Genomic DNA, 14,819 nt, shown 5'->3' with positions numbered 1-14,819 from the left:
GTGAATAGGTGAATGCAGATGTGTTATAAGAGGGCTTTGGGACATCAATTTCAATAAGGTTCAGTGTGGCAGCTTTTACAAACTCCTTGATTGGTGATTGTGGTGGAGGTGAAGTGGGAGCATTGGATCTATGATTGGGACAGAGACATCCTTTGGATGATTTCAGTAATGCGGAGCAAAGCATCCGGTGAGGAGTGAGAGATACAAGCTTTCTGCCTGTGTATGCTGGCCTTCATGCTTATCTGTGCATTTGTGTTTTGGTATGGCATCTGAAGATCATGTCACAGGTTGGCAATGAGCAATGATATTATTTCCAAAAGATATTGAAATGGTTAATAAATTATATCCCATGGGTGCGAATGACAGTCCTGCAGCAAGGAGTCTGCTGAAAGATTTTATGTCTTTCCCCAGTGTTGGAATGGGGCCTGATATGAATACATGTTGTGACTGACAGTCACTCAGTTTCTCCAGTATCAGGCAAGTCTTTTTTTTAAAGACCTTAGAGCCAGTTTTCCTTTGCAGAATGTCAAAAGAATCAACATGAATATTAATATTACTGTTACTTGGATGTATAGAGAGAACTGGCAACAGCTCTGTTAGCTCCCTGACAGATATGCGCGCTCTGGTAAGATTCTGAATCTTCGCCATTCTTACATGCTTGGTTATAGAGAACCTGGTCAGAATCCTGTCTGACTTATCAGGTGTGAAATGAACAATATTTCTTCTGGCCCTCAGCAGTGGTTTGGGGGTATTTCGTTGGTTCTGGTCAGCCTTCATGCTAGTGGTGTGATTAGTTTCCCTGGGTTCAACATAATTAGTAATACCACAGTTTTCATCCAGAGTCAGTGGGTCATACCGATGTTGCAACGAGAATGATGGAATGAGCATTAGTGATTTATCTTGTTTAATTTCTTACTGGATTTGCCTTTGCAGCAGACAACATCAGCCCAATTCCTGGGATTAGGATGCATTCGGGGTAGTGTGTCAGCCAAACCCTTGAAGGGATGCTGTTGATACTGTATAATCCCCTGTAGTTGATACAGGATCTATTAATTTCTCATTTTCATATATTTCATGTAGTGTTTCAATCTTCCTCTCAAGCTGTGGAATTATATCAGTCAGTCACTCACACTCTGCACCTCACAGATTTTGTCCTTTTTGTCCCTGTCCCAATCCCAGACTGCCAGTCACAGACAGAAAAAAGACCTGTGTTGTTTGGAGATCATGTTTGCACAGTGCTGAAGAAGAATCAGAAATGCTAAAAAACATGGTAGTATCCTTCTGTGTCTTCCATAACTTGAAGTCCTAGTGATTTATAAGTATCCACAATCCACTTTCTATAACTCTTGGCAGAAAAAACAATAACATCAGCAAAGCAAGCAGAAAGGCATCTGCTCTGTAAGAGGACAGGAAGAATTAATTACAAATATGAATGTAATTATGGGAAATTACGTAACTTTTGTTTAACATGTAGAGCTGTTTTGGTGTCTGAATCTGTAGACAGTCAATCAGTGTGTCCTCACATCACACATAAACCTCTGTTCAACATCTGCTAAGGACTGCCACATTACAACACACTGGCAGCTGGCTCGGTGGATGGATGTACAGTGTGATCTGTGTGTATTAGCAAGTGTTGGGTTATACTGAAACTCACATCTCTTCCATTATTCTCCCAGGTTGTCACATGCTTTTAATCGAGACAGGTCTTTATTTCTGACTTCCCAGTTGTAAATAGACTTGTAGTGAAAAGTCTCCTTGTTTTATGATCTGTTCCAGGTGTAATCTGCTGTTCATGCCATTTGTTGTTACTGTAAACTCCATAACCTTCCATAGCACTAATTCCAGCCACACCTACACAAGTCATGTTATAATCCTTGTTCTAAGTGCTTCCAAAGGCCTTAGTTTGGCCTTAGTTCCAAAGTTCGGGTCTTAAGAGGTTAAGTGCGTATAAACAGTGCTGTGGGTGACACTCACACACAGGACGTGTAAGCCCACAGCTCCTTCAATGCGCTCCTGGTTGGTGAAGTAATCCCTGGGGAACTCGTGTATTGCTGCAGGAAAAACACACACAAATTGAACAGATCAAAACCAGAAAAAATAGTTTGATTTTTGATTCTTGTTTGATGGCTTTAGTTCTGTTTGCAATTACATCAGAAGCTAGGCATATGAACAAAAGTCATAAGATCTCACAAGCAGGAATCAGGACTTGTCACTGCTACAAGGAACAAAGAAAAAAACTGTGGTCTATCCATTTAAAAACTTTGCTATAGTGACCCAAAGCAACTCCAAATTCTCCTCTGACTCACAGCACAGTTCTATTAGAGGGCGAACCAAAGCTGCACTTTCAAGCACATGAATACAATTATTTGGAGTCACTAAAGATCAAGGTGCATGACACTGCTGTGCTCCATTCAAAATAAAAACCTGAACTAAGGTCAGCGTGAAGCAGCTCTCAGTAGGATATTACTTTGACACTGCTTTGTCCCTCTATCCTCTATCCAGCGGGGGTGACACCATGATTCCATTACTGCGGCCAATCACAACATACCAAAATATGCCATATAGTAATTCACAGCCATCATGTACAATTCCTGATATATAGGAGACTGGATATGAAGTGACCAGGCTAAAAATAGACTCAGTCCAGTCTGACTGTTCATGTGTGTGTGTGTGTGTGTGTGTGTGTGTGTGTGTGTGTATGTGTGTGTGTGTGTGTACAATCTGCGTGCAGTAAGTATATTTGTGTACTTTCCCGCTTTATGAATGCAACTGAATGTGCAGTGACATTCTGTCTTTCAACAGCCGAGAGCTTGTGAATCAGGTGGCCTTAACTTCAGCCTGCCCTGTGTGGCCCAAACACAACATGGGCCTGTCTGCTTACAGGAACTGACAGCAGCACGGAGAGAAGAGATGAGAGCAGCAGAAAGGGAAAATGAATATGAAGAATATGATCTGATGTGGAACTGCCATTGAAAAAATAATTTAAAAAGACAGAATTCAAGTGTAAGGAGAATGGCAAGGCTTGGAATGAATAACATAGCCTTTATGGGTTTTGTCCTATATCACATTCCTGCTGTTGTGACAAAAAATGTTAAGACAAATGATGTAAATAGAGTATGGTACATTGCTAAAATGTTTACATTGCATATGGTGATATTTAGTTAATCTTCTACAGATTCATCTGAGAGACTAATGCTAGATGAAATGTTTTTTTTTAAGATGTATTGAAAATTTTAAAAAAAGAAGAAAAAGGGCACAGCACATCATAGGTAATAACCACTGTCTTAACTGAATTACATGTTTTTTTCTCAAGAAAAGTACAATATATATACATACTGTATTCTTACTCTGAAAAAATATATTCATTTCTGCACGTTAGCATGATCTTTCACAGATTACTAGCACCAACCTACAACTGACCCTATTAAAGGTAAATATTGATTTAACATAAAAAGAAACTGTAAATTATATAAAAGTAAATCAAAAAGTAAAAATAATTCCTGCATAAATAGTAATGAATATCTTAGTGGTGTAATAAAAATAAACATTATCTTAAATTATAAATTGTATTTGCAGACTCTTATGTACAGGATGAATTGCACAGATTATTGCACCAGTTATTGCCCAGATTATTGCACAGGTAATTTACAGATGATTTATAGATAAATTATCAAAAAATTACTTTCAGCAGTTCTTGTTGTATAGTCTGACAGCTGCAGGAGGGAATGACCTGCGATACCGCTCCTTCACACACTTTGGATGTAGCATCCTATCACTGATGGAGCTCCTCAGTGCAGTTAGTGTGTGTTGGAGTGGGTGGGAGTCATTGTCTGTCATGGAGGACAGCTTGGCCGTCATCCTCCTCTCCCCCACCTCCTCCACCTGTTCCAGAGGGCATCCCAGGGCAGAGCTGAGCAGATAGAGTCTGCTCTGTCCTTTTTTATAAAGTGCAGTGGTGTTATGAGTCCAGTCCAGTTTGTTGTTCAGATGAACACCCAGGTACTTATAAGATGTCACCATCTCAATGTCCCTTCCCTGGATGTTCACTGGTGATGGCGGAGAGTGCAGGCGCCGACGAAAGTCCACAACCAGCTCCTTGGTTTTATCCGCATTAATCAGGAGGTGGTTCTGCTGACACCAGTCCACAAAATCCTGGATGAGTCCTCTGTATGACCTATCGTCCCCATCTGTGATGAGGCCGACAATGACAGAGTCATCAGAGAACTTCTGCAGGTGGCAGCTGGGTGACAGGTGGGAAAAGTCAGCCGTATAGAGGGTGAAGAGGAATGGTGCCAGCAATGTCATTACAAACAAACTGTGTAGAAAAGATGGCTGCAATCTCCTCCTTTCCTGTTTTGTCTGACTAATGAAAATTGGTTGGGGACCGCTGCCTTGGGTGTTGTGAAGCACAGGGTTGCCTGTGCAGGCTGACCTTCGCGCCTATCTATACATTCTTCAGTTTTACAGCATTCCAAGAGCATGTTGCAGGTTCCCACCAAGCAGGCTACAACCAGTGATGTTTGGCTGTACCCCATCGGGCTTAAAGTGTCTTTACAGTTCCAAAAGAAATTGAAATTGTCAGCAGTGGCGTAGATGACGTAGGGTTGGTGGGTTTTGTAAACCCATGGGCCCTCTTGTGGTCAAACATTTTTTTTTATTTAAATGTAATGTCACTGCGGTTGACCCAGGCAGCTGCAGGTAGCTCGGAGTGTAACGTCAGACTGGGTCACTGCATTGTGTTGCATATAAGGGGGGATACGAGCGCCCCCTCCCAATTTGAACTGATCCATGCGTCTATTGATTGGCTCAGCCGCTCAGACAGCGACCGTTATTTTTCTGGAAAAAAAGAAAGAAAGAAAAACAAAAAGCAAGGTAGAGGCAAAGATGCTTAAAAGAAAGAAGCCACCAGAAAAAGAGATGTGTGGTGCAGATAAGCGGAGGGCAAAAAAGAAGAAGTTAATTGAGGATGCGGCCAAATGCACAAAGCTGACAGATCTCTTCTGTCGTGGCGGGAGCAGCCAGGCCAGACGACACGGGTCCAAGCAGCAGCACGGCCACAGCAGGTAAACAAGCACTGTCTGCTGTAACACTGCGCTATCATGACCTCAGACTTGAGACTAGGGTTGTCACAAGAACCGACACTACCGGTAATCTGAACGTGACCGAACCTGGATCCGCTCCAGCTGCTTGGTGTGGCCACAGCCACAGGTGAAGCCCATAAGCATGACGCGCCATGTGTCTTTCTCCGGTCAGTTGTCATGGGAACAGGACGCTCTGACGGTGGTGCGCATTTAGACCATAATACATCCATGGTTTGGAGCAGAGGCAAACAAACGTGTGTGAATATATAAAACGGAGCTGAAGAATGAAACAATAAGTTGCAGTTCAAGTTAAGTTCATTGCAAATGACCTGCACCGGGCCTATCCGAACCTTGAAAAATTATATAGGATCTATCTGACTGTTCCAATAAGCAGTGCACAGGCAGAGCTTTCAGGCACTTTCAGTTGCCTTAAACTAATTAAATCATACCTGCGCTCAACGATGAGTGAGTCTCATCTCTCAAACCTGGCATTACTTTTCATTGAGAGAGACCTTACTGAGAGGGCTAACTTTAACGATGTTGTTGAGACATTTGCTACGATAAAGAAAAGAAACCAAAGTTCTAGGCTAAGTCAAATCGTGGCAGAAATGCAAAGTTCTCGACTCATTTATTTTGTATTTTTTCAATAGCCCTTTTTGCTGTCATGCAGCTGCACTTTTATGTTAACCAGTGTTTACTGAAGTTATTCTTAGATTTCTATGCCTGGTGGTGCAATGGCACCTTGAGTTGTTTATTGGAGCCAAGTTTTATTTTGTGTATTGTATTGGGAAAGTGTTGATATGCCCGTCACGGGAGTGTAATGGCACCTTGTTATTTTATTGTAATTTTATTTTATTTTGTGTATTTATTTGTATCGGATTGTGTTGGGAAAATGTTATTTATGTGTTGTTAAATAATGTTATGGTGGTCATGTATGTCATTTTTTTATTTATTATTTTGCCTGTTTGTATAGGGTCTGGGGAAAGGGTGGGAATGGATAGCAATAAAACAAGGCAGCTATTTCAATTCTAATCACTGTCATAGTGTATTCCTGGCTTACTTATTCCTTACTTTTTTGGCTTTTTTCTGTCCTCTATTCGCGTGTGCAATGTCGGGCCCCTTTGACCTCAAAACCCATGTGGAATACAGCCTAGCTACGCCACTGATTGTCAGTGAACTTTATCCCATGGTTGAGGCATTCCAATGTCAGCCATGTATTCAGGTCTTCTGAAAGAGTCGATTCCTTTGCCCCAGGTTGGAATGGGGCCTGATAGGAATAGATATTGTGACCGACAGTCGATCAGTTTCTCGAGTAGCAGGCAAACGGTTCTATCAGGACTTCAGAGCCAGTTTTCCTTCGCTGAATGTCAAAAGCTCCAACATGAATAATAATATTTCCAATCACTTGGGTGTGTAGAGAGGATGATTGGTAACATCTCCGTTAGATCCCTCACAGATGTGTCATCATGACCACTCACGATGACCATTTTGTTGTAGTCGACAAAAACCTATTTTTCAGTGACATTGTTAATAATTTAGAAAACACACTTCATTAGTGTAAGTCCTTGCTTCAACCCTAATGACATATTGCAAAGAATATTTTGAATCTGATTTCTTTAAGATGGTGTTTAGACTCTTTCAGAAAAGAATAATGATGTGAAAATTGTTAATCTGTAATTGATTATAGCTTATAGTAAAAGAAACATAAGAGAGAAATGCCAACTACCCTGAACCACAAACACATGGCCTGCTTGTCTGCAGGTTGTCTACTGCTCCTACTGCGATTTGCAAGAATCCACTGCGCCCGACCCAAAACAACCAATCAGAGCCAGAGGAGCGTCTGAGGGAGTGTCTGACATCTGTCAATCACTACTCACACACGGTGCGATCCCTCCACTTATGCTAGAAACTGCCCATCCAGCCGCTGCCAACAACAGCATATAAGGCTAAGACAACAAATAACCATAAAGCTAATATGGTGATTGTTACAGTAACACTCCGCAGTGCGTACGGTATGTTAGCGACTGCGATGTAGCAACTGGGCAGAGTTAGCTTGTTTCTGATGCTAAGGCTAACATTGTTGGTTGTCACAGCAGCCGCACAGACGCGGCATGGAGGAGGGGCTTGGAGGCAGGGCATGAGGGCAGTGGAGAAGGAGGGGGAGTGACACGGAACTTGTGCTAGTTCAAATTTTTAGGCTAAGTCTGCTCTCTTCTCGATCTTACCTACTGCAGCTTTAATATTTAAGAAAGAAAGAAATTGTAACAAAAGAAAAGACAAGGTAGTGGTCAAAATCACCATAAAGTGCTGGTGTCAGGAACATATTGCAAAATAATGAAATTTAGCATAAATAAAAGTTAGCATAAATGGCTCAACATGTATACACATATCAGGACCTTCACTGACTGTAATAAGTGGTTAAATGACACAACATAAAAATTCCTTTTGTATGTTCTTGTTGTCCTCAAATAATTTTCCTATATTTCAAATTTTCATCATATTCTGTCTCTGTAATCTCTTGAAAAAAAAGCATTGGAGGTCAGGGCCCACTTGGCACTGCTTTTAAGCAGAAACAGTACTTCAAAGACAAGTTCAAAGTGGTTGAACCAGCTGAATATATTTTTGGATTAGAAGTGCAACCATACTGACTAATATGTGCCATTGTTGCAGGCATTGTAGCAGCTTCTCAGTAAAGATGGTATAATTGATGCTGTAGACTGACTTTTACTTTATTTATCCAAATTTTGGTAGTTATTTTGTAGTCGAGAACTATAGTGCTCATTTAAATTAAACTGCACAAGGATGGTGAGTTTTTCAAACAAAACCATTTCCTATCTGCAGGGGAATTGAGGATACGTGTGAACCATTATATTGATGATTTTTTGTGTGCAACCCTTTGCGTACTTCTGGAAAGAAAGCACAAACTTTGCATGATGTACTGGATTTTGAGCAACATACCCCCAGACCAGCACTCTTTATCATCCATCTACATGGCAGTAGGGGAGACCGGGGACAGTTGTAACACAGGGATAGTTGTAACACTCTCAGTTTGACCAATCAGGAAGGAGCTGTGGTGATGTCCTCAATATAGCCCATGCCCACTTCCAAAGTGAGCTCACAGGTGATTCCGCATGTCCCTAGGGTAAAAGCTCTCTGTTTTGGAGAAGAAAAACTATTTTTCAGGTAAGAAAGTAAAAATTTTCACCAAAAATATTTTTTGCATAGTGTCCATTGTGTTGCAGATACAGTTGTTTCACTTACATAAGTGCAATTAGTAGTTTCTCTAGTTTAATTTGATGTGTTGCATTAGTGCTAGCTTTGAAGCTAAATGCTAAAAATGGTTAGCTTTTTAATGGCTGCCTGGGTCGGGGATGGTTGTAAAAATGATCAACACAGCCAGCGATGCATGGATGAGGATGAATCCTGCTAAAACCATGACCATCTACAACATTCCGAGTCTGGTTAACACTGCATTGCCACTTGCTGCGACACCAAACAACATACAAGCTGAATTTCGATGTACAGGAATATGGCCTTTTAACCCAGAAATTTTTCAAGACTGTGACTTTGCGCCTTTGCAGGTCACAGACAGGCCTGATCCATCTACCATATCCTCCACCTCAGCTCACCAACCAGGCCATGCCTCCACCTCAGGCCAAGCAGACCAGGCTTCTACTTCAGCCCACCAACCAGGCCATGCCTCCACCTCAGGCCAACCAGACCAGGCTTCTACCTCAGCCCACCAACCAGGCCATGCCTCCACCTCAACTACCCTAGCAGCTGAAGCTTCAACCTCAGCTAACCTGGAAGCCCAAGTTTTCAGTCCACCTGCTCTCCGTCCATTTCCTAAAGCAGGAGCCAGGATTAATCCTTGTGGAAAAGTAAGAAATTACAGTCAGAAGTCCTCACAGACACACCAGTAAAACAGGCATGAGAAGAGGAAGAAAAGAAGAGAATCAGTGCAAAAAAGGAAAACAACCAGAAAGAGGAAGAAAAGAAGAGAAGCAGTGCAAAAGAGAAAATCATGGGCAAAAGAAGAATATTGCAAGCAAGAAGAAAGCAGCAAAAGAAAGGTCCAGGCATGATGACACAGACGATGCTGACTCCTCAGATGATGAAAACATCTGCATCTTGTGCTTGGAGCACTTTGATAATTCACGGCCAAAGGAAGTGTGGATAAGATGTCAACAATGTAGATTTTGGGCCCATGAAGCCTGCACCCCAGGCAAGGACAGGTACATTTGCCACAATTGCCTGTCTGATTAAACAAAACGGCAGTTTACATGGTTAATAGATTCAAAAGTGGTTTGTTGATTGTTCCATAGATTTCTATTTTATTTATTTTGTGTTTTATATATTGATTTATTTAACTTGCACTTTTTAGTTATTTTTTTATCATTATTTTTGTATTCTTAGATTTATATTGTTCCTTCTTTATAATTCATTAAAGTTCTTGCATATAATTATTAGTGTGGATCTTTTTTTAAGTATAACAATTTAAGTGTTACAACTTACCCCAGTACCGGGGTAGGTTGTAACAACATACCACTTTGTATTTGACAATAATTTACTTAATGTGTGATGGTGTATTATAAGTACAAGTGAATGTATTTTATAGCAGACAAATATGGGTACTACATGTCAAAATCTGAGATCTCCAACACAAACAACAACTGAGTTACACTTGCTAAAAAAAAAAAGGTGTTACAATTGTCCCCGGTCTCCCCTACTGTGTAAAAGTAGCTCCATCAAGTTATATGAGAATGGAGAAGTGCTTGAGCCTCTTTTGTGTGATCTGGTTCTCTTGGAAGAGCATGGGGTGTTCGTCCCACAGACTGGAAAAATAGTAGAGGCACAGTATGGTACAGTAATCTGGGTTCCCATGGGATTGCAAGTGTTGTCAGGAGTTTTCAGGAGAGTATATTTGTTGATTTTGGACAGGACATTTCACTGACTTTCAGACAACAACATTCTGTTGTGTGAGTTTAGTCGTTGACCCAAAGATTGACATAAAGAACATATCCAACATGCAGTGGACAGTGGAAAGCCATGTGTTGGAGTGAAAAGGCCATGTCTGCTGACAGAAAATCTTCCTCATTCCTCATTTTACTGACATATTTCATGATCTCTTGAAAGGTGTTGTCCCAGTGCAACTTGCACAGTGCCTGGGTGTGTTAAAATCAAATTGACACTTCTGAAAAAAGTGATCCTCAGTTTTCTCTGCTATGGAGAAGATCAAACAAACCCTTCCCACGTTGTGTCACAAACATTTTTAAGCAAAAATTTCATTTTTTTTTTTCTCTCTAAAAATTGGATCCTCTTCCCTTATTATTCCAGTAAAAATAAGCCTAAAACTCCTATCAAAGACATACCCAAAGTAAATTGATAATTGTTCTTGAACCATTTGGAGTACATGCATGATTTTGGTCTGTTTGAAAGGTAACACTCCGAGCCCCCAGCAGCCACAATCACTTTATTGCCAATGCCAACGGCATTGAGAAATAGAAGTTTGAACACACTGCAGTAGAATTATCTTGAAGTGGTTTGCATTAATCAAGTCACAGGAATCTAAGCTTTGCTCATTTTTGCTCTGGTTAGCTTGTAGATTTAATTTAAAAACTGAGACAAGTGTGGGAAAGAGGCACACACGTAAGTGGTCATTTTTCAAAATAAAACACCCTCAGACTGCTAGAGTCAATAAAATGCAAAAAAAAATACATAAAATTTTAAAAAAGCTATTATTCTTTCTGTGCGGCCGGGTATCAAATTATCCACAGCCTGGTAGTGGTCCACAGCCTGGTGATTGGGCACCCCTAGCCCTAGTCTAATGGTACTAACGGACAAGTAAAAGAATGTTTAGAGACCATGCTGCAATTTAGACAATTTTTGACAACTGAATGGATGTTTTGATAGTGATCATGATCATGAGATTTTTGATTGAAGCTGCCTCAAAAACAACTGCAAGGAAGTTGGATTGTCAGACCATCCAACATATACTGACAATTTAAAAAAAACAAAACTACTTTAACATATTGCTGAAACACAAGGTAACATGTTAGAATGTTTACACCTGAAGTTATCCCCAGACAATGCCAAAATACTATATGCCTGTTGTATTGTTAGACAATAATATAAACAAATAAAGGCATGTTTTGTTTTTAAGTGTTGGATGTTTTATGCTGCTTCAAGGCAGTTTATTATTGTTAGTGTTGCCAACTGACAGTATGGCTCATTATAGGTAGGGCTGCAAGTAACAATTGTTGTCATTATTGATTAATCGATGAACTGGCAAATAGTCCATCTCGAATTGAATGTGTTCCACTGCCAAAAATGCCAAAACCTGTTGACAAAGTAGAATAATGTGTAGCAGAACTGGCCTCTCACTGACCTTTTCTTACCCTCTCTGCATTCCTTCAGGAGAAATGGAGTTGTAAAGCATCCCAACTTTCAAGAGCTATTGACCATTTGAACTGTTTACAGGGATGGTGTTAATTTCAGAGACAAGATGTCTGGCCAAGAGACATCTCCTCCATGTTTTCTTTTTGGGGAAGCCAGAGACACAGACACCTCAACATCAAAGGCTGCCTTCTACTCACCTTCTCCTCACTATTTTTCTCATGGCAACACTAATTCTTTCCTGATAGCCCCATGAGAGATCGGGACAATAAAACTGTCCAAATGAATGGTGCCAGGCTCCAGAGGAATCTCCAAAAATCAGATAATGCTGATGGGTTGTAAATTAGACATTCCTGGAGCAAACTGTGGTGTATGTTTGTGTGCTTTTTCCTAATACTCCAGGATAACCAAACTTCTATGTTGAACTTAACTTTTGATGTTTTCAGTATGGCGCCTGTGACCGGCACGGCCGCTGCCTCGGCCTCTCGTCTCCTAAATTTAATTCTTGTTCTGATACTTTCACAAGCCCTGTCAACCTGCACATCCAGCCTGAGCTATGATCGGACTACGCTGCTACAAATCAGGGATTCTATGGCAAATTTTAGTGCAAACTGGGGCTATAACTTCCTACCTCCGCTGTATGTCTACGCTGACTTGTCTATCAGCGGGCTATTACTACCCTTACTCCGGAGAAGATTGCGGAAACGCGGATCCAGGGTCGGCGTCCAAGTATGGCTGAGGCGGAGCAGGCAGCTTTTTCCTAGGTATGGCCGGGAGGTTTCTCTGCCCCTTATGACAGAGAAAAAACAGGGAAGCGTACGTCGCCCGGATTGGCATCACCGGGGCCCCACCCTGGAGCCAGGCCTGGGGTTGGGGCTCGCTGGCGAGCGCCTGGTGGCCGGGTCTATGCCCACGGGACCCGGCCGGGCACAGCCCAAAGGAGCGACGTGGGCCCGCCTTCCCGTAGGCCCACCACCCGCAGGAAGGAAAGGATCAGAAGGGGCCGGTGCAATGTGATATGGGTGGCAGTCGTGGGCGGGGGCCCCGACGACCCAAACCCTGGACAATGACTCTGCTATGGGGACATGGAATGTCACCTCACTGTGGGGGAAAGAGCGGTTGAGCGGTACTGGCTAGAGATAGTCGGGCTCACCTCCACGCACAGTCTGGGCTCTGGAACCCAACTCCTTGAGAGAGGCTGGACTCTCTTCTACTCTGGAGTTGCCCGCGGTGAGAGGCGGCGAGCTGGTGTGGGCTTGCTTATAGCCCCCCAGCTCAGCCGCCATGTGTTAGAGTTCTCCCCGCTGAGCGCTTCCCTGCGCCTTCGGGTCGGGGATAGGTCTCTCACTGTTGTTTCGGCCTATGGGCCGAACAGCAGTGCAGAGTACCCGGCCTTCTTGGAGTCCCTGGGAGGGGTACTGGAAAGTGCTGCAACCGGGGACTCCACTGTTCTGCTGGGGGACTTCAATGCCCACGTGGGTAGCGACAGTGATACCTGGAGGGGTGTGATTGGGAGGAACGGCCTCCCCGATCTGAACCCGAGTGTTGTTCTGTTATTGGATTTCTGTGCTAGTCACAGTTTGTCCATAACAAACACCATGTTCAAGCATAAGGGTGTCCATCAGTGCACGTGGCACCAGGACACCCTAGGCCGGAGGTCAATGATCGACTTTGTAGTCGCATCATCTGACCTTCGGTGGTATATCTTGGACACTCGGTTAAAGAGAGGGGCTGAGCTGTCAACTGATCACCACCTGGTGGTGAGTTGGATTCGCTGGCAGGGGAGGAAGCGGGACAGACTTGGCAGACCCAAATGTACCGTGAGGGTTTGTTGGGAACGTCTGGTGGAACCCGCTGTCAGGGAGGTTTCCAACTCCCACCTCCGGGATAGCTTCGACCAGATTCTGAGGGAGGTTGGAGACATCGAGTCCGAATGGACCATGTTCTCCACTTCCAATGTTGATGCAGCCGTCCGTAGTTGTGGCCGTAAAGTCGGCGGTGCCTGTCGTGGTGCAACCCCCGAACCTGGTGGAAGTAAGGGATGCCGTCAAGCTGAAGAAGGAGTCCTATCGGGCCTGGCTGGCTCATAGCACTCCTGAGGCAGCTGATGGGTACCGGCAGGCCAAGTGCGCGGCAGCTCAGGCGGTTGTAGAAGCAAAAACTCGGGTCTGGGAGGAGTAAGGGGAGGCCATGGAGGAGGACTACCGGTCGGCCTTGAGGAAATTCTGGCAAACCATTCGGCGCCTCAGGAAGGAGAAGCAGCTTTCTGTCAACACTGTTTACAGTGGAGATGGGGAGCTGTTGACCTCAACTGGGGATATTGTTGGGCGGTGCTTCGAGGATCTCCTCAATCCCACTGTCATGTCTTCCGTAGAGGAAGCAGAGACAGAGGACTTGGAGGTCAGTTCATCCATCACCGGGGCTGAAGTCACTGAGGTAGTTCGTAAGCTCCTCAGTGGCAAAGCACCGGGGGTCGATGAGATCCGCCCTGAGTACCTCAAGTCTCTGGATGTTGTAGGTTTGTCTTGGTTGACACGCCTCTGCAACATCGTGTGGCAGATGGGGACAGTACCTCTGGACTGGCAGACTGGGGTGGTGGTCCCTCTTTTTAAAAAGGGGGACCGGAGGGTGTGTTCCAACTATCGAGGGATCACACTCCTCAGCCTCCCTGGGAAAGTCTATTCCAGGGTACTGGAGAGGAGAATCCGGCCGATAGTCGAACCTCGGATTCAGGAGGAACAATGTGGTTTTCGTCCTGGCCGTGGAACACTGGACGAGCTCTATACCCTCCACAGGGTGCTTGAGGGTTCATGGGAGTTTGCCCAACCAGTCCACATGTGTTTTGTGGACTTGGAGAAGGCATCCAACCGTGTCCCTCGCGTCATTCTATGGGAGGTGCTCCGGGAGTATGGGGTTGGAGGCCCTCTATTGAGGGCTGTACAGTCCCTGTACAACCGGAGCAGGAGCTTGGTCCGCATTGCCAGCAGTAAGTCGGACCTGTTCCCGGTGCATGTTGGACTCCGGCAGGGCTGCCCTTTGTCACCGGTTCTGCTCATCATTTTTATCGACAGAATTTCTAGGCGGAGCCAGGGGCCGGAGGGGGTTTGGTTCGGGAGCCGCCAGATTTCGTCTCTGCTTTTTGCAGATGATGTTGTCTTGTTGGCTCCCTCGAGCCAGGACCTTCAGCATGCACTGGGGCGGTTCGCAGCCGAGTGTGAAGCAGCTGGGATGAGAGTCAGCACCTCCACGTCCGAGGCCATGGTCTCAACCGGAAAAAGGTGGCTTGCTCCCTTCAGGTTGGGGGAGAGTTCCTGCCTCAAGTGGAGGAGTTTAAGTATCTTG

The 14,819-nt window shown here is 43.9% G+C and overlaps 1 protein-coding gene across 2 annotated transcripts in view; it reads right to left on the bottom strand.

Moving 5' to 3' along the window:
* Positions 1-14,819, bottom strand: part of LOC139341131 (sodium/potassium/calcium exchanger 3-like) — a 186,607-nt gene that overhangs the window by 24,969 nt on the left and 146,819 nt on the right. For both annotated transcript variants that reach the window (XR_011602994.1, XM_070977491.1), the window contains exon 3: positions 1,975-2,051. Coding sequence is in view for 1 of the 2 variants with exons in the window: in XM_070977491.1 (XP_070833592.1) it covers positions 1,975-2,051 (77 nt within the window). In the remaining variant the exon portion in view is untranslated. The remainder of the gene's footprint in view (positions 1-1,974; positions 2,052-14,819) is intronic.

This window comes from Chaetodon trifascialis, chromosome 13 (assembly GCF_039877785.1).
Source record: "Chaetodon trifascialis isolate fChaTrf1 chromosome 13, fChaTrf1.hap1, whole genome shotgun sequence".
In the NCBI taxonomy this organism is placed as follows: domain Eukaryota; kingdom Metazoa; phylum Chordata; class Actinopteri; order Chaetodontiformes; family Chaetodontidae; genus Chaetodon; species Chaetodon trifascialis.
This window is presented reverse-complemented; position numbering and strand designations above follow the sequence as displayed.